This window comes from Natator depressus, chromosome 22 (genome assembly GCF_965152275.1).
Source record: "Natator depressus isolate rNatDep1 chromosome 22, rNatDep2.hap1, whole genome shotgun sequence".
Classification (NCBI taxonomy): Eukaryota; Metazoa; Chordata; order Testudines; family Cheloniidae; genus Natator; species Natator depressus.
In genome coordinates this window covers 13,604,732-13,627,111 of record NC_134255.1, presented here as the reverse complement: position 1 = coordinate 13,627,111, position 22,380 = coordinate 13,604,732, and the positions used below count along the sequence as shown (strand labels likewise).

The 22,380-nt window shown below is 57.8% G+C and overlaps 1 protein-coding gene across 1 annotated transcript in view; it reads left to right on the top strand.

Annotated features, from left to right (window-relative positions):
* ABCG4 (ATP binding cassette subfamily G member 4) overlaps positions 1 to 21,978 on the top strand; it is a 30,894-nt gene extending 8,916 nt beyond the window's left edge. The window contains exons 3-15 of the mRNA XM_074936802.1: positions 5,457 to 5,574; positions 5,781 to 5,913; positions 6,776 to 6,826; positions 7,305 to 7,450; positions 8,119 to 8,242; positions 8,658 to 8,772; positions 9,653 to 9,792; positions 10,525 to 10,623; positions 10,984 to 11,152; positions 11,935 to 12,035; positions 12,377 to 12,535; positions 12,852 to 12,970; positions 13,638 to 21,978. Of these exons, the coding sequence (XP_074792903.1) occupies positions 5,457 to 5,574; positions 5,781 to 5,913; positions 6,776 to 6,826; positions 7,305 to 7,450; positions 8,119 to 8,242; positions 8,658 to 8,772; positions 9,653 to 9,792; positions 10,525 to 10,623; positions 10,984 to 11,152; positions 11,935 to 12,035; positions 12,377 to 12,535; positions 12,852 to 12,970; positions 13,638 to 13,863 (1,700 nt within the window). The 3' untranslated portion in view covers positions 13,864 to 21,978. The remainder of the gene's footprint in view (positions 1 to 5,456; positions 5,575 to 5,780; positions 5,914 to 6,775; positions 6,827 to 7,304; positions 7,451 to 8,118; positions 8,243 to 8,657; positions 8,773 to 9,652; positions 9,793 to 10,524; positions 10,624 to 10,983; positions 11,153 to 11,934; positions 12,036 to 12,376; positions 12,536 to 12,851; positions 12,971 to 13,637) is intronic.
* Positions 21,979 to 22,380: the final 402 nt, after the last annotated feature.

Sequence of the window (22,380 nt, the reverse complement as noted above, 5' to 3'; positions counted from 1 at the left end):
CACTCAGGGGCTTTACAGCAGCAGCAGGGATAGAACGCAGACCCTTCCTTCATGGAGCAAGAGGAGAATCCCCATTAACTGCTAGCAGTACTGGGTCCAGGACACACAGTGAGCAGTTCTGATTCCTTCCAGGAAAGGGAAGCAGTGCCCCATAAACCCTAGAGTTGGGTACCCAGGAGCCTAGCCGGGCTGATCTGCAAAAGCGCCCGTGATGCTCTGGGCTGAAGTCCAGCCTTTCCTTAGAAGTTGGGAGGGGCGGTGCGGCTGGGCATGTCCTGGAGGGTGACCCCAGTGTGATGGGCGCAGACGCCAGGGGTTAACCCCTTCAGAACCACGGCGCTTTGCTGAAGCTATGGAGGTTGCTGGAAGGATGGATGTGCAGGGCGCGCAGTTAATGGCAGCTTGGTTCTTGCCAGGTCTGGCGCTGCCAAGGTATAGAGCGCCGCGAGCCAACCCCACAATGCCTGTGTCCCTAAGGCAGTGATTGCTGGGGGCAGGAGCTTCATGCGGAGGGACGAGTGGGAAGTTGGTTCCTTATTTTTACCATGGCGTCCGTGTGAGAAAGCATGACAGAGGGGGCATCTGCGCCCGATCTATAGGAGAACCGAGGGCTTGTCCTGCAAGACCTTCAAACCCTTATTGTTTGTTTATTTGTGTTGGGGTAGCTCCTATAGGCCTTAATTGGGGAGCGGGGCCCTGCTGCACTAGGCACTGTCCAGCCATGATGAAAAGACTGGCCCTGCCCCAAGAGCTGACAAGCGACAGCCGGTGGGCAGCAGACAGATACAGTCTAGGTCATTAGATTAGAAGGATATAAACCTGGCATCCTCCTAATCTAATCTAATCCCTCTCTCTGTTCTCTGTGCTCTTGCACGCATTCTGTCTATCCTCGCTCTCTCTGATCTGCCCATGACCGTGGTAGGGAGGTGCTGCCCTCAATATCTGAAGTTGGAAAGAAAGGTCCTAACCTTCCGCTATACCGATCACTTGTTGCCCTGATGCGTGGGGGTTTGATTGCCCTTGTTTGAGCCTGTGGCTATGGGTCAGGGAGTTATCCAGCTCCAGCTCCACCATCTAGCTCCACTCCTCGGCCCTTGGGCCCCTCCTGCTGCGGTTCTTTGACGCCTCCACCGGAGAAGCCCCGAAACTGGCTTCGGACGGTAATAGCTGCTCAGAGACACAAGGCACTGCCTGTCGCACTCCCCCGAGCCATCTTGTTCCCAGCGCTGCAAAATGCTAATCACCCCCTTCAAGTCCCTGGTAATTCTGGGGCTGATTAGCGGCTGCTGCCAGGTGTCACAGTGGGAATGCAAAGTAGGTCGGCGGGCCATCGATCCGGCACGCGCAGGGCCTGCAGGCTGGGGACTGGTATTGCTGGGGGCTGCTTCCCAGAAAGCCCCTCCTGGGCAGAGCCCACCCAGTCAGTGTGCCGCTGGGTGCCCCAAGGCAGCAGTGATGACTCAAACCCAGTAAAGAAAAATCCCTCTGTGAATCTCAGCCCCCTGGAGCACTGCAATAGGGACCACATGTTAGCCCTCGTTACTGGTCAGGGGCAGGCAATGAGGCAGTTATTGCGTGGAGGCAATGGGAGAGGAGTTCTTTAGCCCATGGCGAGCTCTCCCCATTCACACACATTGTTCCTTACATGCAGAACAATCTCCTGCTTCCTGTCCAACAAGCCCCCCCACTTACTCTCCACCCTCCCAGAACTTCTCCCTGCCTCCCCTAAACTCCCCCTCCAGTTTCTCATCTGGTGCTTGCTTGTCTTTATTTTGAGCTGCAGTCTTGCGAGGCGCTGGACACCTGCTGGAGGGAATGGCCAGAGTGCTCAGCAGCATGCGGCGTCGGGCTGGTAGGCTCAGGAAGCTCCCCAGGCCACGAAGGCATCCCTGTTGCGCAGAGCAGGCTCAGCTCTTGGTTTCCCCAAGGCCAGTGTGCAGCAGCAGCCCCCGCCTCACTGGAGCTAGTGCAGTTGCTGCGGGTTTGCAGTGAGCAGGGTAACAGAGCGGAGCCCAGCCCAGGGTTTCTAACACACCCGGCCCATTCATGGTGCCGGAGAATGAGTAACAGTGACTGTCCAGGGGGCAGATCTTGAGAGGTTGGGGAGAGAAAAGTGGGGTCCCCTGGGATTCCACATTTTGGTTTCCTATCCCAGCTTGTTTGGTTTCCATCATCCCAGTAGGATCCTCTCTCTGTCCATCCCCATGCCAGGCTCTGTCCTAGCATAATCTGTCCCATTAGGATCTGCGCTCCATTCCAGTATGACCTATACATGCCTATCCCTGTGCACTCTGCCCCACCCCTTGACTAGTCCTGTCATGTGTCCTTTGCCTTCTCATTTCTGGATGGTCGCAGAGGCCCCGGGCATGCAACTTATCGGCTGCAAATCGGACAGACTCCACAGGATGATGGAGGGAAGGGGGTGGAGGGAGCCTGCTGCTAAACTTGGCTTCCTGGAATTTACAACTGAAATCGACGTGTGGCTCTGCTGCTGGAGCCAATCTGGGCTGAGCCTGGGGCAGAGTAGCCGGGCCTTTGGCAGACAGACGCCTGTTAGCTAAGGTAGGGGAGGGACCCTGCATGCAGAAACAGGTGCCCTGACCCAGGCCTGGTCCCCTGCGGAGGTAGGAGATGGGAGGAGGCTTTGCTGCTAGGAATGGGCCTGTGTGTTTGGATCTGAACTGCCCCGTGGTTCTGGGGCTTGGGCCGCATTTCCTATCCCAACGGGTGCTGTGCAAAAGGCTGGTGGGCTGCTGCCAAGTCACTGAGCAGCAGCTACACAAAGACCTGCAACCCCTAGTCTCCCTGCTCAGAGCGAACCCCCACCCAGCTCCATTTCTTGGGAGATTCCATCTCCCCGCTGGCTCTGAGGCTGCCCCAGCATCCGGCAGCCTGCCTTCTGTAGGGACCCTTGGCACATTCTGGCTTGCTCTGCTGCTAAGGTCCATAGCCCCAGGCAGATCCAGGGCCCCCAAGGGGCTGGGCCTCCCCTATTGGGGGCAGGAAAATCAGCGGGGCGCATCTGTCTGCAAAGTCAGTGCAATGAATAGGGATGGGGTTTCACTGTTCAGGGAAACTGCAGCTGTTTTCTCCCTCGGGGGCCCAGCAAGGGCACCTATTCTTATGCTTCTGGCTCTTGGGTGGAGACCCGCGTCTCTCTCCCTCCTGACCAGGGTATTTCCAGGCTGCACAGTTACCTGCCTGTGCTGTGAATTCCCCAGCAAAGTCAAACAATCTAAGCAGGCTTTGCTTTGCTTTCTTGTCAAAGGCTTTGAACTGTATAATGGCCCACAATTATGTCACTACACAGCTAGATTCAGAGTCAAAGAGGGAGGAGGGACACTAAATGATCTAGCCTGACCTTCTGAACGCAGCTCTTTCTAAGCAAGCACATTTATTCTTAAGGTAACAGCATTACAGAGAAAATGTATTAAGAACCTACAAGCATGCTAGGAAGCTTGCCAGAGTTCACCCCAACTTCCACAAGGGCTCTGGCTGGTGAAAACAGCCTTCAGGCCCCACCAAGGAGGTTTTCTGTGGTCACAAGTTCATAACAGCTGTTACCTCGGAACAAATACCCCATGAATCTGAGAGTCACTCGTTTATCCAGTTTGGGCCTCTTGACTTTCTCCTCCTGTAACAGACCATGGGGTTTTCCTTCAAAGGGATGGGTCCGGAGGTGAGCAATTTGCATTCCCCTCCTCCCAATATTTCCTAGGAAACCCACTCAACTAAAAGGTCAGTCTTGTCTGACCCATTGTTTGAAAAGAATCCTTTGATGCTCATAACGCTTCCCAGGGTTTACATTAGTCCTGCCTCCCCCTTAAAGAAGTCCCATGCAATCCCACAGTAACACGTACACATATGCATTTGTAATAAAATGAACTCCTAAAATACTTAAACTTAGTTCAATAAGGTTTGCCCAGGAGATGGCAGCAGATTGCCTGATCTGGCACGGGGGCCTGTTAGAGACTGGGGGTCCCAGGTAGTACAGGAACTTTCACCTCCAGGTCACCAGTTAGGACGGAGACCTGCCGGCACAGGAGATCTGTTCCTAACGGTTGCCACACCAGAGCTGACTGCCTGCTTGTAAAACAATGGTTAATGTTACAGCGTCTGCAGGCTTGTAATGTGGCACTGGGCTCAGAGAGCGGGAGAGGTTGTGAGGTGGCCCCCCGATGTGTCTCTGGATGGGTGGACAGGCTGGGAGTCAGGACTCCTGAGCTCTCTTCCTGACCCGTTGTGTGGATGACCCCATTCTGTACCTCACTTTCACCATCTGCAACATGGGGAGAATGATCCTGCCCAGCAATTGTAAAGGGCTTTTGACTGATAGAGCTTAAGGCCAGAAAGGAGATGTGATGAAGTGGGACTGTTCTTAATGTTTCCTCTGAATAGTGTGGGGGTACCTCAGTTTCCCCTATGCAGTTCTTAAGTATCTAAGGGGTGGGATAAGGGTGTATGATCGTTGCAGAGCCCTAGAGGGTAGGTGTGTGCAGGGGTCTGGACACAGAGAATGGCCAACACCCTGTTTCCTGGCAACTGATGGCCTGGCCCTTCCCCCCTGCAAGGTGAGAGCTAAAGGGTTGGAGAACAAAGGAATCAGGTGACCTCCTGGCCCGGGAAAGGGACAAAGCCCAGAGGAGGAGGGGCTGGAGGGAGTTTCAGTTTGGGGCTGCCTGGGACATGGAGTGAAGTGCAGACGTGGTTGTCTGGCTCACTGCCCCCCAAAATGGACCCAGCTGAGGGGTCCTGTTCTCTGTACCTGCAAGCTCTGTGTTAGACCATGTTCCTGTCGTCTAATAAACCTCTGTTTTACTGGCTGGCTGAGAGTCACGTCTGACTGCGAAGTTGGGGTACAGGACCCTCTGGCTTCCCCAGGAGCCCCGCATGAGCGGACTTGCTGTGGGAAGCGCACGGAGGGGCAGAGGATGCTGACTGCTCCGAGGTCAGACCCAAGAAGGTGGAAGCTGTGTGAGCTGTGTGTCCTGCAGACAGGCTGCTCACAGAAATGAGACTTCCCCAGAGTCCTGCCTGGCTTCGCAGGGAGCAGTTCCAGAGCATCGCCCAGGGACTCCGTGACAGGATTAGATCATCTCATCTGATCTCCTGTATAACACTGGCCATGACATTTCACCCAGTTACCCCCATACTGAGCCCGGTAACTTATATTTGACTAAAGCAGGTCTCCCAGAGAGGCCTCCAGTCTGGATGTGAGGCCAACAAGAGATGGAGAATCCACTACTTCCCTTGTGGAAGGTGCCAGAGAAGGGCCCAGGGCTGCGGTGTTTTACTGTAGTGGGGGATGGGGTAAGCTCCTCCACCCTAGAGGAGTTACCGAAGTGGGGCTGGCCCTTTGCATCATGGCCACTGGTTCCCCAGTCCTCGCACTCCACCAGACAGTTCTCTGGGCTCTGCCAGAGAGGAGCTCACCCTGCTTTCTTCCCCTCTTCCAGGGTACAAGACCCTCCTGAAATGCCTGTCCGGGAAATTCTGCCGGCGCGAGCTCATCGGGATAATGGGCCCCTCGGGCGCTGGGAAATCCACGCTCATGAACATCCTGGCTGGTTACAGGTGAGGCAGCTCCCTGGCAGGGACTGACTCTGTGCATGGGACCGACAGCCTGGTGTTCCCCTCTCTTCGGCCAGCCCGGTAGGGATGGGAGCACGGTGCACTGTGATGGAGGCTCCTGGGGGTGGGTTATCCCTGTGGGAGGTGGGGATCTGCACTCACTCCGCCTCACCGGCACCGCACCGTGCATCTCGGCCTGTCGCCCGCAGGGAGACGGGGATGAAGGGCCAGATCCTGGTGAATGGCCGGCCGCGGGACCTGCGCACCTTCCGCAAGATGTCCTGCTACATCATGCAGGATGACATGCTGCTGCCGCACCTGACTGTGCTGGAGGCCATGATGGTGAGTGAGTGAGTGAGTGAGTGGGCGGGGGGGGCAATGGCATGGCCCGGGGGGCAGCAGGACTCGAGGGCTGCTCCGAAAGGGTGGAACAGCAGTGAGGGATTGCTTGCTTGGGAGCTGTGTTTTGGCCCTGCAGTTGGCACAAGACCTGGCCCGGATTAACCCAGCATGGGCTTGCCACTGAGCCCATGGCCGTATGGAGATGTGGTGGCATGGGGCCACCTTCCTCCCCGGAGTGATCCCACCAGCCTGGGTGCAGTGAGCGCCATTATATGGCTATGGACGCTAGTCGATATGGGGATAGGAACAGAATATATTGAGAACGTAGAACCCAGTTAGGCTTGGGTTTTATAAACCAGCCGGGGTCCTCAGCTGCTGTCACTGGGGGAGTTTGGTGCTCATGAAAGCTGGGGGAGCTGAGCCAGACTCTGCAGGCAGCTGTGGGCTCCTCTCACATGCCTCTGCAGCCGTGTCCTGTAGTGCGCCCTGTTATCCCAGTTCTGGGCTCCCCCCGCGCACACAGCTCTGCCAATACCCCTCAATCCCAACCCACAGCCACCCCGGGCTCCCCCGGGCCCACAGCTCTGCCAATAATGCTCAATCCCAGCTCACAGACCCCTGCTATCACAGCCCTGGGCTCCCCCCATGCACATAGCTCTGCCAGTGCCCCTCAATCCCGACCCACAGCCCCCTGCTATTCCATCCCCTGGATTCTGCTGAGCAGAGCTGAGGGCAGAGTGCCTGGCCTACCATGGCATCCTGTGCGGAGGTCGGGAGACCCCTGGTCATTCTGTCTGGGAGCTGGGCAGGCCCCAGTGTGGCTGCCCTCAGGCTCCCCCCGTGTCTGTTCCCTGCCCCGCAGGTGTCTGCTAACCTGAAGCTGAATGAGAAGCAGGAGGTGAAGAAGGAGCTGGTGAGTTGGGGGTCTCTGCTTAGTAGCTGAAGGGTTTCAAGGGAGGGCGGCACGCTCTGGGCAGCACGGTCATGCCCAGAAGGGCCCATCCTGTCCCTCTGCCCACAGGGTAAAGGGGCTCCCAGGGCACACCCTCGCCTCCATTGCTTTAGCCTTCTTAATGGCTCAGCACACCGGCACAGAGGTGGGACCCCTGGGAGGGCTGGGGAAGGTGGGGACACAGGCTGGGCACGGGAGGGGGGACAAGGGGAGGTGGGGACTTGGGCTGGGCACAGTGGGGGCAGGGGGAGCAGCAGGGGGTAGGAAGAGTGTTGGGAGCCATCAGTGCCTTTCAAACCCTGGCCCCGGGGAGGCCGCACATCCCTCAGGGTGGGGCTGTGACGGGGGCAGTGAGGCGCCCGGGTGGGGCAGGGAGGCTGGCACAGCAACCCCGGGGCCCCGTCAGGGAGTGACTCTCTCTGCTCTGTGCTGGGCCCAGGTGCAGGAGATCCTGACGGCGCTGGGGCTGCTGGAGTGCTCCTACACGCGCACCATGTCGCTGTCCGGGGGGCAGCGCAAGCGCCTCGCCATCGCCCTGGAGCTGGTCAACAACCCCCCGGTCATGTTCTTCGACGAGCCAACCAGGTGAGCATGGGGCGGCCCTGCCCTAGCCTGAGCCTGCCGCGTCCCTCCTCGCAGCCCCGCGAGCCCGCTCTCCACATGGGGAGCCTCCCTCCTCCACCACTCCAGGCCAGCATGGGGCTCCCCCTCCACGGGAGCCTGCAGCTGTCGCCAGCCCCTGGAGCTGCACAGGGGGAGCCAAGCATGAGCAGCGGGGTCACGTCTCTTTGCTGCAGCTGAGAAATTGGAGGGGGGGGTCACAGCCAGGGATGAACGTGGATTAACCAGGACGGGGGCTCTCCCTGCACCAGCTGGAGCGGGGAGCTGTGAGGCACGCTGTGTAGCCAAGCTGGGGGAGTGGGGAGCCCTGCTTTGTTTTAGCAGCCAGGGAGCCCTGCCCTGCTAATAGCTCAGGGTCACAGCTGGCCCCCGCCCCCCCAGAGTTGGCTCAGGGGCTGCCGAGGTGTCCCTGTATCTGGGGTGTTCATTCTCTCCCCATCCCCATTCCTATACCACCTCATTCTGGCTCCACTCCTCTTCCTCCCTGCTTTCATCCTTTCCCCCACTCCCGATCTGTTTTCCACCTCTTCTATCCATCCTCCTCACACCTCCATCTCCCCCTTTTCTCACTCCTCCTCTCCCCCCACAAACCCGGTTTCCTTCCCTCTCCCCCCCGCTTTTCCTGGCTGCAGTGGCCTGGACAGCGCCTCCTGCTTCCAAGTCGTCTCTTTGATGAGATCCCTGGCCCAGGGAGGCCGCACTATCATCTGCACCATTCACCAGCCCAGCGCCAAGCTCTTCGAAATGTTCGACAAGGTGGGTGAGTCCCCTGCCCGCCCCTGTGCTTTGGGGAGCATTGCCTGCCCATCAGAGCTCTGCCTCCAGGGGGCAAAGAGGGTCTCTGCAGCTGGCAGGGCCTGTCTGCTCTCAGGTGCTGAGTCGGGGGTATAGGGCTCAGCCATGTAGGCACCCTGCAGACTGACCGACAGCTAGTGCGGCAGGCAATAGAAAACTGGGACCGACTTCCACCAGCTGTGGAGCAGCGTCCCAGTACCCTGGGGCAGCATCTCTTGGCTGGTGGGCCCCCCACTGGCTCCCCCTTCCCTGTGGGGCAGAGCGCTCCCTGGCTTGCACGAGCCCTAGGAGCCGGAGGTCTCGGGGTCTGGACCATGGTGTTTTGTGGGGGACTTGCTGCCATTTCCTGCCCAGGCAGCTTTGTTCTCTCTTCCAGCTGTACATCCTGAGCCAGGGCCAGTGCATCTTCAAAGGGGTGGTGACCAACCTCATCCCCTACCTGAAAGGGCTGGGGCTGCACTGCCCCACCTACCACAACCCGGCTGACTTCAGTAAGTGCCCATGCAAAGCCAGGCTTCCCATGCCTTTCCCTTGGCCTGCAGCCGGCCCCGCTTCTCGCTGGCTGAGCAGGACCAGGACGGCATGGGAGAGCTCTCAGGAGCGGGAGGGCAGAGCCTAGGGGTTGGTGAGTCAGTACGTGACTCCTGGTGTGCTGGTGTGTTTTTCTGGGAGTGGGAGAAGTTTGTGCTGCTCTCCCAGCTGGTGTGGTTCTGTCCTCCCCCGGGGCTCTCACCGGATGTGAGATACTTCTTCACTTCCTGCCCTAAGCACTTGTGCTGTGTTACTACTAAACAGCTGCTGCCTTCCACCCCAGAGGTGGCTGCATTTCCTCGGGGATGAGCCCCCTCTAGACCCCTCACAGGGCGAATGAACATTGCAAGGTGCTACAGGAGCCTTCGAAGGCCTGGGAGGGCAACGCACTGACAGTTCTCCATGCAGAGTGGCGCCAGGCACTCGGGAGTGAGGTGGGGTCTCCCTCCCCACACCTGCCCAAAGTCTGGGGGGGGTTATGCCTATAGTACTGTCCCCCACCCCACCTGGCGTGGGTCAAGGGGCTCTGCCTGACTACTCCAGCCTTAGCACCTGACCATGGGGAGGTGGCTGCTCCCCTGTGGTCGCCTGCCATTTCCTGATCATGGTGCCTCTGTCATAGCTCCCCATCCCATCTGGGGGACGTTTCCAGGAGCAGACAAGCCTAACTCCCACTCAGCCCTGAGATGGAGGTTAGTACAGCCCCCCTCAATGTGCTGGGGCCAGGGCAGAGGGGGCAGGGTGCCCAGCTGCCCCTGATTGTCAGCCGTGGCTGCGAAGGGCGGGGCAGGGTGGCTAGGCCCGAGGGGTCTCAGTGCTTGCTGTTTGGGTTCCCCCCAGTTATCGAAGTGGCCTCGGGCGAGTATGGAGACCTCAACCCATTGCTGTTCCGTGCTGTCCAGAACGGTCTGTGCACCATGGCCGAGAAGAAGAGCAGCCCGGAGAAGACGGACTCGTCCTGCCCAGTCCCCTGCGTGACGGTCAGTGTGGCAGCCCCGAGGCAGGCAGGCCCCGGGGCATCTTTGCCCCCGATGCTCAGAACCCTGTGGTGCTGGGCTCTGTCCCTCCAGGTGGGGCTGGGCTGTGGGTCAGCTATGGGGAACGGTCCTGGTGTATCTAGGGAATATCCCTGGGACAGCAGCATCCCTGCCCTCATCACACTGTCCCACACCCTGGTCGGCTCCAGAGGGGGTGGGTACAGAGCGGCTGAGACTTGGGAGCAGCCCTTGCCTTGTTCCCTCACCCCGAGGGAGTAATGTCCGTCTGTACACCTGTGGAGTTTGGGGTGCCCATCGCTGTGTTAACTGGGCACTGACAGAGCACAGGCCTCTGGCACCAGAGCCACCCTCCCCCCAGGCAGTGCCCCTTGTTCTCTGGGGATCTCCCCACACACCAGAGCACCTGTGCTGTGTCTGCCCTGCTGCCCCCATAGAGCCATTCCCCAGGGTGTGTACAGCAGCCCTGTCGTGGCCCAGGGACGTCCAGGGTGCTGTAGGGAGTGAGACGGTGTCTGGGCGAGGGGTGTGGCAGGTGCTGGCCTGGCCTGGGCCCATTGTCCCTGAGGTGCTGGGGGTAACAAGGCTCCCCTGGGTGCGGCTGGTGCCCGCACTCCCAGCAGGTGCCCATGTGGGGTGGAGGGGGTCTGCATGTCAGGGCTGGGAGCCCCTGGGTCCCTGACTCTCCGTGTCCTCGTCTTGGTCCCCCCCGCACAGGATGTGGATCATATCGAGAGCCACACGTTTGCCACCAGCACCATGACCCAGTTCTGCATCCTCTTCAAGAGAACGTTCCTGTCTATCATGAGAGACACAGTAAGGGGAGGGGGCAGGGGCCAGGGCTGGGGCAGAGGGGACAGGTGCTATGGGGAGCAGGGTCCAGGGTTGGGAGGCAGAGGGAGGGGAGGGGACCGGGGGCAGAAGGTGGGAAGGTTGGAGGCAGGACTAAGGCACATGCAGAGGGGATGGGGTGGAGGGAGCAGGGACCAGGGCCTGGTGGCTGGAGAAGGGAAGGGAGAGGTTGCGTCGTGGGAACCCCCTTACTGCTGGAGCCAGCGGGTGGAGGGGGCCCATCGCTGCCCTTGCTGTTGGGGGTGAACGCTCAGCAAGTGGCCAGGCACGCCCAGGGCTCATGGTAGTCCCTCTCTGAGTGCAGAGTCCATCTTGCCCCTGCAGGTCTTGACCCACCTGCGGTTCATGTCCCACATCTGCATCGGGGTGCTCATCGGGCTGCTGTACCTGCACATCGGCAACGACGCCGGCAAGGTCTTCAACAACACCGGCTTCCTCTTCTTCTCCATGCTCTTCCTCATGTTCGCCGCCCTGATGCCTACTGTCCTCACATGTACGGCACTCACCTGCCCCCATCTCACCTAGAGCACTGGTGTCTGTCCGGGGGGCTTGCGGGAAGATCCCAGGAGTGAGGGTGGGGCAGGCCCGTCTGGCGGCTGGGAGCTTTCTGTGCTGCACTGAAACACCCGAGCCCATAACTCCCTCTGCCCAGGCCTGGGGCTTAGCTGGGGTCGCTGCAGGGCAGGTGGGGCAAGGCCGGGGTACACTCAGTGCTGACGTTATGGGCAGGAGCTGATGCAGCACAGGGACTCCTTTGGGGGCTCAGTGGAAGAGCCCCGGGCAGGCTAAGAAGTCAGCCCAGTGCCCTGTGATGTGCAGGTCGGGGTGTGAGGCCCCTGGACCACTGGGGATCCCCTAGCTCTGGCAGCTGAGCTCCTCCATGGGGTCCAGCTGGGTTTACCCCCGGGCGGCTCCAGCCAGGCCTGGGAGAGACTGAGGTTGGGAGTGATGGGCAGGGGGTGGAGTGTAGGTAGTTCCAGGCCCAGTTCGGTTCTTGAGGGTAGACCCCAGTGCCCCTCACTCCTGGAGGCGCTGGCTCCCGAGGAAGCGGGTGCATCGTGGATCAGAACCAGCCACAGCCATGCAACTCCAGCAGGGCTCAGCCACCTCCCAGGAACCCTGGGGAGCTGCTTGGCAGCACTACTGGGCTTCAAGGGTTAGCATCTATCAGTCCTCCCGCGGCTTCTATTTGAGCGAGGAGCCGGCGGGCCCTAGAATGGGGCCGGCACAGGGCACCGCTTGCTGCTAACCTGCTGTATCCCTCTGTGCCTGCAGTCCCTCTGGAGATGTCTGTGTTCCTGAGAGAGCACCTGAACTACTGGTACAGCCTAAAGGCCTATTACCTGGCCAAGACCATGGCAGATGTGCCCTTCCAGGTGAGGATTCAGCATGGGTGGGTGGGGGGATGAAATAGATTCTCCTAGGTTCGGCCCCTGGGCTGCTCTGCCTACAGGGAGATCCAGGGCTGGCTTCTCCCGGGTTCCTGCCACTCGTGGCACATCCTAGGCCCTGACCCCATTGGAGAGGTGCCGAGAGGGGGGTTCATAGAGCTCCGGAGGTCCCAGATCCCTGCCCTGTGGAGCTCACAGTATAACTTGGACCACTGTGATGCTTGGGGCCACAGAGCGGGGTGCAGAGACCCCGTCATTGCAGAGTGTAGCATGGAGCCTTAGTGGAGGTGGGTCCTGCTGAACCATCTCCCTTCCACCCCCTGCAGGTGATCTGCCCCATAGCCTACTGCAGCATCGTGTACTGGATGACAGGCCAGCCCCCGGAGGCCACGCGCTTCCTCCTCTTCTCCGCCCTCGCCACTTCCACCGCCCTGGTGGCACAGTCCCTGGGGCTTCTGATCGGAGCAGCTTCCACCTCCTTGCAGGTCAGAGGGGGTGCAGGTTTTGGTGGGGACCCTGGGTTACACGACGGGGACAGCCTCTGGCAGAGTTTGCACCCGTCTGCTCTATCAGGGTCAGTAATCGAGCCAGTGATGTGCCAGGGTGTGTGGATTGCAGGTGTGCTAGGGGGTGTCAGCCCTCCAAGGGCGTGGCACCGAAAGCATGAGCGTGCATGTGTGTGGAAGTGTGCGTGCACACCAGGGCATGTGTGTGGCCATGGGTTCGCGTGACACTGGCTACATGCTGTGCCCCCCCGACCCTCATTGCCACGCCTGACTCCGGCCTGCCTCTGCCTTGCAGGTGGCCACGTTCGTGGGACCGGTCACTGCTATCCCCGTCCTGCTCTTCTCAGGCTTCTTCGTCAGCTTCAAGACCATCCCCACGTACCTGCAGTGGACCTCATATGTCTCCTATGTCAGGTGGGGGCTCGCAGCAGCAGTGGGAACAGGGCACTGGCAACACTCACACGTGGACGGTGACTGCCCTGCATCCCTGCTAATGCTCCCCACAGACGTCCCTCTGGGAAGGCTTTGCAGGGGATTCAGGCCTGGCCCTAGGGCTTGAGGGGACATCCAGCTACCAGGGACCCCCTCTCAAGCCGTGGCACCTTGCTCCAGGGATGCTCTAGCTGGCGGGTGGTAGGATGCAGGAGAGGCAAGGACCCTGGAGGGATGGTGCCTCCTTGTGGCTGCAGATGGGTTGCACAGACCTGCTGCTTCTTTGAGGACGGAGATATCCAGCTTTAGGGGAGATGGTTTTACGTGCATCTGTCTGGCCCGCGGCCACACAGCAGTGCCAGTTCTGCAGCTGGCCAGCCTGATACCCCCAAGAGCTACCAGCACCACTGCTGCCCAGCTCCTTGGTGCACAGCTGTGCTGGGGCCTCTCCCGGCCAGCTCCCTGGTGTGCAGTGATGCTGATGCCAGTCTTGGCAGGTGCAGCAGAATCGGTATCACTCGTGGCTGGCTCTCTGCTGCAGAGCAGGCCAGAGGCTCACCCAGTCTGGTGCCAGGTGAGCAGAAGCCACCCAGTGTGTGTGAAAATCCGGGGTGCAGCTGGAACTAATGTTGCTTGTGCTCTGGCACAGGTATGGCTTCGAGGGCGTCATCCTCACCATCTATGCCATGGAGCGTGAGGACCTGGAGTGCCGGGAGACTCCCTGCCCCTTCCAGAATCCCAGCAGGATCCTCCAGGAGCTGGACGTGGAAGAGGCCAAACTCTACCTGGACTTCATCATCCTGGGCATCTTCTTCCTCATTCTGCGGCTCCTGGCCTACCTGGTCCTCAGGTACAAAGTGAAGTCTGAGAGATAAGGGGGCCATCGGAGCCCGATGCCTTTCCCAGACCTGATCTGCCACAGCATGGACATTCCCAAAGGGACTCTCAGTCTCTGTGGAAGTGGGACCACAGGGGAGGCATCGGGGAGGTGGCGGCCAGTCCTGGCTCAGTCGAGAAGGTTTTTTGGGACATCTCGGAACTGTTTTAACCTTTCCACACTCTTCATCGCAAATGTTTTGTACTGTCCTGGAATGCCTCATTCTCTCCCCTGGAGCCGCGTCATCAGATGGATCTTGGATTTCCCCCCTCCACCCTGTGCCCCAAACCACCACCTCAGGACACCCACGGAGGCAGCTGTCTTCCAAGCCAGACAAAGAGAGAGCAGCCCGCCAAGAGGCTTTGGGGGAGGGGGTTGCGCCGGTCAGAACCCCGTTTACCTCCCGCAAAGCACAGGTTTGTAGCGCAGTGTGTAGTGCAGTGTTTTAACTTGCCTGCGAGTCGATGTCCAGTAGCATGTGTATCCATATTAAGAAGAAATCAGAAGACAACAATCGGCTAAGTGGCAGGAGGCTTTCATGTTTACCTTTAGCCATAGTGCCAGCCAATGCCATAGCCCCGGTCTTTTTCTGTAGACTTCCCTTTTTCTTAAGGAAAAACCAAAACCAAAAGACAACCCGGCAGCACTTAGCACAGGAACAAGAACTGTCGCTCTGGGGGGATGCGGGTCGATCCGGCCTCTGCATTTAGGATTTGGCAGGATGTAATATTGGTAGAAACATTTCAATGAAATTTTTTTTAAATGTTTTTTCGGGAGGTGGGAGAGTTCCCGCCCCTGCTGGGTTTGCCACCAGGGCCCTGCCATGTTGGACTACTGCATGAGACCCGGGGAGTGAAGGAGCAAACCTGGCTGGCCATGTTGAAACTGACCAGTTTCCTTGGGAGCTGAGTAAATGGTGAAAAGGTAAGGGGGCGGATTCTCCATTCTCTTACGCTGGTGTGAATGGGAGGCAGCTGCCCTGAAGCCAGCAGAGTTAGGTTGGGTTAGGGTGACCAGACAGCGAGTGTGAAAAATTGGTAATAGGAGCCTATATAAGAAAAAGACCCAAAAATCGGGACTGTCCCTTATAAAATTGGGACATCTGGTCACCCTAGGCTGGGTTGAGAGGAGGATCTGGCACAGTGATTGACCTCAGTGGAGTTTCTGCTTCCCTGTGAAATCAGAATCAGTCCCTAGGGGCCCAATGCTGCAGACCACTTGGGTCTGATTCTCCCAGTTCACCTGCACTTTGCATCGTCACTTACACCTGCACAAAAATCCTGCCAAATCAGAGCGGAGATGTTTTACCCTTGCTTTGCACAAGTGTAAAATGATGACACAAGGTGCGGGGCATTGATGAACCAGCCCCATTGAGATTAGCAGGATGTGGCCCTGAGTGGCACGAAAGGTGCAAAGTAAAGGAGCTCTCCTTTGTGTTTAATAACCCCCAGTCTTGTTACAATGCATGGAAGGACATTTTCATTTGTGGCTGATAATGGGACAATGCCCCTTTTAAAGTTTGGCCTTGCAGCTGAAGCCCTGAATAGCTGAAGACAAACAAATTTCAAAACCTCCCTGAGCTCCCTAATCAGTAATAGAAAAAGCAAGCACAGAATTAAAAATCCCCAGTGTGTTTGTGTTCAGCCCAAAACAGTGTTTACCGTGTGTAGCAGTTGTGTACAGAGCATTTTGCAGGGAGACATTTACCTGGCGTCAATCGGCATAGCTCCAGTCACATCAGCTGAGGGTCTCCCCTTGTATGAGCTAATTTATTTCAGTGTACACCTGAAGTGGCAGCTCTGTAAAGCTCTTGGTACTTAAAACATGATCCGTAGCTATAACTGGCAAATAACTTGTAGCAGAGGGAATTTCAGGGGCAGGGGAGAAGAGAAGATGATTTCAGCTGAGATTTGGGAAGAACTGGGGGGCAGAGAGCTGAGCTATTTGAAAGCGATTCCTCCCGTCTTTGACATGCCAAGGCTTGAGCTCAGTATTCCATGTTTCCCCTGCAGTAGCTGACAAGCCAGTGTCCAAAGCAGAGTGTTTTCCTGTGCTGCTCAAAGCATTTGCAATGCCTGCAATCAAAGCACCTTGCTCTGCTGGGAGCAGGTCAGGTCTTGCATGCTAATCAGAGTCAGGCTTGGTCAGTGTTTGGATGGGAGTGGTGTTGGAGAGTCAATAGGAGCTGTTCTTCCCTTTAGAGGCCATACTGAGCCCATGGTGCCATTAGGGGGAGCTTGTAGTCAAAGAGGTGTCCTTCAGATGAGCCTTGAAGTCCAGGCCCTGCAAACTTTAATCTTGTGGCTTGTTTGTCAATCAGGGGTTAGCCTTGGAGTCCTGGCCAAATTCCAGCTCAGGTTTCCCTTCCCTAAAGTCCTTAGCAGCTGCAATCAGAGACAGGATTTTCCTTTGTTTCTTGCCCTGAGGTGTTATGTAGTGTTGCTGTGCTGTGTCAAAGAGCTGCTGTGTTCCAGCCCAGAGGACTGCCCAGCCCAGCATGTGTGTAGTTTGTCGAGTGCTTTAGGACCATCCCAGGGGAACGGGTGCTCTAGAAATGGAGGCTCCAGAGCCCTGAACTCGGGTGTTTGTAGGGCAGGGAAGGAGGAGCTCAGTGAAGGTCCACATCTGCTCTGTTACTGGTTTGGGGCTTAAACAAGCCACTGCCATTCCCGTGTTTCAGTTTTCATGGAGGAGATGGGGAGGGAGGGGATTAATGCTGTGGGGCTGCCTAGAGCAGGGGTGGGCAAACTGCCCTGGCCCTGCACCGCTTCCAGAAGCAGCCGGCGCCACATCCCTGTGGCCCTGCTTCCCCCCCCCCCCCCGGCTCCTCCAGGGAGCCTGCCTTAGCCCCGCTGTGGGCCTCTGCCACCCTGGAGCCACTCAAGGTAAGTGGCGCCGGGCCAGAGCCTACACCCCAAACCCCTCCTGAACCTCTCCTGAGTCCCCTGCCACACCTCCTCCTGCACCCCAACCTCTTGCCCTGAGACCCCAACCCCTTGCCCTGAGACCCCTCCCAACCCCCTGCCCCAGCCGTACATTCATGGCCCTGCATGCAATTTCCCCACCCAGATGTAGCCCTCGGGCCAAAAAGTTTGCCCACCCCTGGCCCAGAGCCCTGATCCTGATAAGGGGCAGTATGTAGAGGGCAGGGGACCCAGGTGTTGGAGGGTGAGAGCCAGTGAGATGACCCAGTGCAATGTGATTCAAGCAGCCTGGGGGTAACAAGGACCCTCCATCACCACTCGCTCCTCTTTCCTCCTTGCTTTCACTCCTTCCCCTCTCTCTTTCTCATTCCCCTTTTCTCTGTCCCTCACTCCATGGGCACAGGCAGGGAAGGTCCTAGGTCCTCGCGTCCGGCCCCTGCTGTCGCTGGGAACCCCATCCTACAGACCCATCCAGAAACTTACCAGGCTCCACCTTCAAACCAGTCAGGCTGCTTGTCGCCACAGCTCCTCATGAGAAGCTTGGCTGGTGGTTAGAAACTGTGACACTTTCCCCTTCTCTGCCCTCATCTCTCTTTCCTCCCTTGCTTTCCCTTAGGGCTGGGTTCTAAGCTATCCCGTCTAACTGTGTTGGCGCTGGGGGCTGCCCTCGTTAACTGTATTAGTACCAAAGCTGTGCGTGGCCCAGCCGTGAACATACACGCATCCCTAACATAACCCCCGGGTCGGTCTATCCCGTCTTGGTGTAGGGAGACCCCCGTGCTGGGGTCTGAACCCAGTGTAGGGTCCTGCTCTGCAATAGATTCTCCTCCCGCTCAGCCCTGCAGGAAGCAAGTATGGAGGGGCAGAGATGCTGGGAGCCCTCCAGGCCAATGCCCGGTGTAGCAACGTGCTGCCCACTCTGTCTCAAGGATGGAACCCATGCCACCTACGCCCAAGACATCCTCCAGTGGTCTAAACCCCTCTCCAGCATCATCTTTGCTCAGTAGCGGCCCGAGCTGCTGCCCCTCCCAGAAGAACTAGGGCTGTTTGTGTGGTGTTTATTGGGTCTCTCTTGCTGGATGGACTGGTCCTGAGTTTCTCACTGCGCTGCCTCTGGCGGGGGCAGGTGGTGCGCGGTGGACACCGGGGGCCATGCAGGAATCAGGAGCTGCTCATCGTGGATCTCCAACCCTCTGGGGGATTTTGAGTCCCAGTTCTCCCAGGCTGGAACTTCTCCCCTCCCTTCACCTGCACAGGAACAAATGGGGTCCCCGGCCTGAACTGGACCTGGATCTTAGCTGGGGCAGCGGGATCAAAGCAATAGAAAACTGGATGTGGGCTCCATTGCCTGGTACAGTTCTTTCCTCCCCACCTGTCTCCGGAAGCTGCGTCCCTCCTGCGTCTTGTGGTAGTGCGGCCGGGCCATGCTGCAGGAGCACAGCTCAGAGACGGGACCAGCTTGGTGCGTCTGGTGGTTCGGAAGGTCGGTTATGGCTTGTGAGCCTCGGTGTGGGACCCTGGCTGCCGAGGTTTGGATTGTGTCTCCCTGGGCTCGCTAACCTCTGACCTGCTGGGTGGGGACAAGCATTGCTCACTGACTCCTGAATACAAAGCACAAGGGGTCCCCGGGTGGAGCCAGCCAGACTTGCTGAGTGAGCTTTGGGGTCAAGGCTGATTGCTGGGCAGAGACTCCTAGGCCCCAATTCCTTGGTAACTAGATAATCCATGACCTCAGGGGGAATATGGAAAGGGAGACAACAGCAAACCAGCCCCACTGACAAGTCCTGTGTTTGGCCATCAGGGTGGCATGGCCAGGCTGGGTAGCAGAGTCATGGGCTGACCCTCAGGGGACTGAAGAAAGCCGGGGTGTGCTGGCAGGGGAGGGGCTGCTGCCTAGGCTGCCCCGGTCTGTAGATACCTACAGGGCTCTGGAGCTGTCCGGCCAGCACTTTTCCTAGATTCGTACAGGCCGTCAGCCTCCCGTCCCAGCCGCCCTCCTGTGCACGGTGCCTCACTCAGCCTGCTCTAGCTGGCTTCATTCTCCAGATGGTCAGGTGCTGTCCCAAGTTTTACAGATGGGGTGTGGGACAGACCACTGGCTTGCGGGGTCGGGGGAGAATGGCTGGCTGGGGTGCCCCCTTTCCCGGGCCCATGATGGCAGCTGTTCTGAGCGGCACTGAACGCACAATGCTGTTGATTGTAGGGACTGTGAAAGGGGCACCGGCACTTCAAACCTACTATGCCGGATCAATGCAAGGTGGAGAGCTCATCTCTGGGAGGCCACCTGCCCTCAGCCCCTTTGGTATCACGGCTGCTGTCAACCAGGGATGGAGTTAGACTGGGCAAGCACCTCCCAGCTGGCTGCTTTAGTGACCGCGCGCCTTTACCCGAACGTCCCAGGGCGTGTGCGGAGACAGGGCCCATGGTCCAGTATGCGAGATGGTTAATGCTGCTAATGTTCGGAGGTGAGGAAATGCTCTGCCTGTCTGAGTCGGATTAGCAGGGTGCTGCTTCACAGGCAGGAGGGATTGCCCCCTCCTCCCGGTGTTAATGGGGGAGTCACACAGGGATGTCACTGGCAGCAGTCCAGGCAGCAAGCCGCCGTGGCCATGCAGCTGGAGGAAGGCCGGTCTGCTCCAACCTGCTTGGAAGTGGAGTCTTCTCTGTGACTTGCTGCCCGAGACTCCAGCCAAGCTGCTGCTTCAGGTCAGGGACAGCCGTGTAGCCCAGAGGATGCCATCTCCTTCTTTCTCTGCCTGCCTGCCTCCCCATTGCCTACCTCTCCTTGCCCTGGGAAGATGAGGCAGGGGGGCTTTCCCTCCTGTCTCCCCTAGCGTCACAGCATGCCAGCCGTACAGGGTGCGGGCTGTGACTTGTGTTCCTCTCGGCAGGATGGGGAGAGGTCAGGCAGTTGTGACCCGCCACTCACAGTAATAATGCTGGCTCTTCGTTGATACGTGGCCTGGGGGGTTGGTGCAATCCTGTCTCTTCCTTCTCCTTCCTTAAACGGGATCAGAAAAAGCAACCAAAGGGCCTCCTCCCATGCCGGGGAGTTTGACATGAAACTCCCGTCCGCATGGGTGTCGGTGGCAGGGCGTGCTCCAAAGAGGGCAGCTGGGCGTGCCAGAGCTTTGTCTATTGCACCAAGTTCTTTCACATGGCCCGCTGCTCCTAGGATTGTAACAAGTGACTACGATGCACTTTAATAGAGCATGCTCCTTGGGGCGCTTTGACATTGCCAGTCACTTTGGGGGGCACTATGTTCCTTCTGGATGCCAATTTATGTGGCACCAGGGCTTGGCGCCCCCTCTCTGGGTAGGGAAGTCTTTCCTGCATGTCTCTTTGGGATAATCAGGAGGTGAGTGTTACGGGCGAGGGAGGGTTCTCTGCCCCCTCCCTCTCCATTTTCCAGTCCTGTCCCTTCCTGTAATGTTCCCAAACACTGGGTCCCAATGCACCAGTGGGTCACGGGAAGATTTTAGATGGGTCGCCACATCCAGGGCTGGATTAAACCATCACTGGGCCCTAGGTGAACATACCCTTCTCCCTGCCTGGTGCAGAGGGGAGGCCCAGCAGAGGGGGTGGGTGTCGCAGACAAGCCTGCCCTGCGCTCACCCCACAGAGGCAGCTCCTGTCGCACAGGCCTGGGCCTGGCTCCCTGCTCCAGGCGTTGTGACTGGCGCACAGGGTCACAGGCGTTGTGACTGGTACACCAGCTCACAACACTGGGAGTGGGGAGCAGGACCCAGTCCTGCGGGACAGGAGTCGCCACTGAGGGAGGGAGTACAGGGCAGACTTGGTCTCCAGCCCCTCCCCCAGGACGTCCCCACACACAGGACTGGGATTCGGGTTGTGATGCCGGGACAGAGGGTGCATAAATGTAATGGTACGTCACCAAAAAAAGAAACTGCAGTTGGTGGATCACCCCAGTAAAAAGTGTGGGAACCACTGCTGCAATGCACTTTTAATGGACAGCAAATCCTTGTTCAGGCTGCAGATTAGGGTTTGTGTCCTTTGCAACATAACCTGAGTGACCTTATGTGTTTAGCTTCTCTTTAAAACTGCTCCACCCACCGGGAGAGCTACTCCCATCCAAAGGCATAAATGCAACACGTGCAACTTCTCTCTCTGGGCACTCACATAAGCACACACACACATACTCTCTGATACAGTCTGGCACACTTGCATGCCCTGATACTCTTATTCACACGTACAAGCGAAGCAGATTCACAATCAAACCACTGGTGCTAAGGCTTGCAAAGGGAAGAGGCTGGACCATGGATGGGGTGGGGGGCGCATTTCCAGGTCTCCACCTTCCCCTCGAATCAGGCAATAAACGTGTTTTGTTTCGATCCGTGTGGACAAAGTTTGTGTCATCCAGCCACCAAGTGAGCTCCTGGGCCAGAGAGTGTCACATGGCTATCTCAGCTGTTCCATGTTTCCCATCGATATCTCAACAAGGCTGGTGTGTGTGTGTTCTAAGTCTCTTTTCAAGTGTTCTTCATGTTTGTATAACCAGATGGGTTTGTATAGGGAGTGTGTGTGTGCGTGTGTGTGTACGTGTGTAGCATAGAGAGGTCTGGCCAATAGAATCTGTCACGGGCCACCTAATCATAAGAGGTGTGTCTGTTTAATTGGGACCGTGTCCCACAACCAATGCATTTCAAACCATGGCTAACAGTCACCGTGAGTCTGTTTAAATGGCTTCATGTGCAAACCCTTTGCTACAGCGGCCAGGTGTGACACGCTGTCTGCCAGCATTCAGGACACATTCTGCGATCTCTTTGTTCACTGGAGGTGGCTACGTGGATCCACATGACCTTGCTATCATTTCCCCAAGCCTGGCCCTCTGCGTATCTTTTCAAAACAAGTGGTGAAAGGGAAGCAAATCTCTCCCAGCCTGAGAGCTCCCCTTGGGAAGCTGGCATGTCTCTTTCCCGACGAGGGTCAGTTCCAGTGAAGAGGACTGTGCTGTCTGCACACACGCACATGCAGGTATAGTCTGTCTGTAGCTCCTGACTTCATGATGGTGTCTTTGCAGAGACGTTACTAGTTTAATCTCGACCACCATCCAGATTCACAGGGTGACAGGAGTCAGCAGCTAGGCAGACATTTTGCAGTTTAATTCAGTGTTCCTGAGATGCCAGCTGTACTCGTTGGATTTCACACCCTTAATAAAACCTATATTTATACTGTACATGTCAGAGCGCCTCTTCCGTCTCTGGGGGCCTGAAGGGCATGTGCGCATGTGTGTAGGGGGTCTAGGCAGTGAATTTGTTTGCCAGTGTGTACATGCTGTTCTGGGAATGTGTGTTTATGTGGGATGGGTGTGGGCATGTGGTTTTGAGTGGCTAGGGAAGCAGGCGTGTTTTTCTTTGGGGGTGCAGTTGTGAGCTCATGTGTATTGTGTGTAGGGTCAGGGGTCTGAGTGTGCGTGTGCCCGTGTGGAGTGTGTTGCTTTGTGTGCAGCGATGCAGGTGCACATGCCCTGAGTAGAGCTGTGAGCGTGTGCAGGGGTGCCCGCGTGTGAAGGGTGTGAGTGTGCTGGTGAATGTTTGGGGTTGAGAGTGCGTGGGGGTCATCTCAGCAAG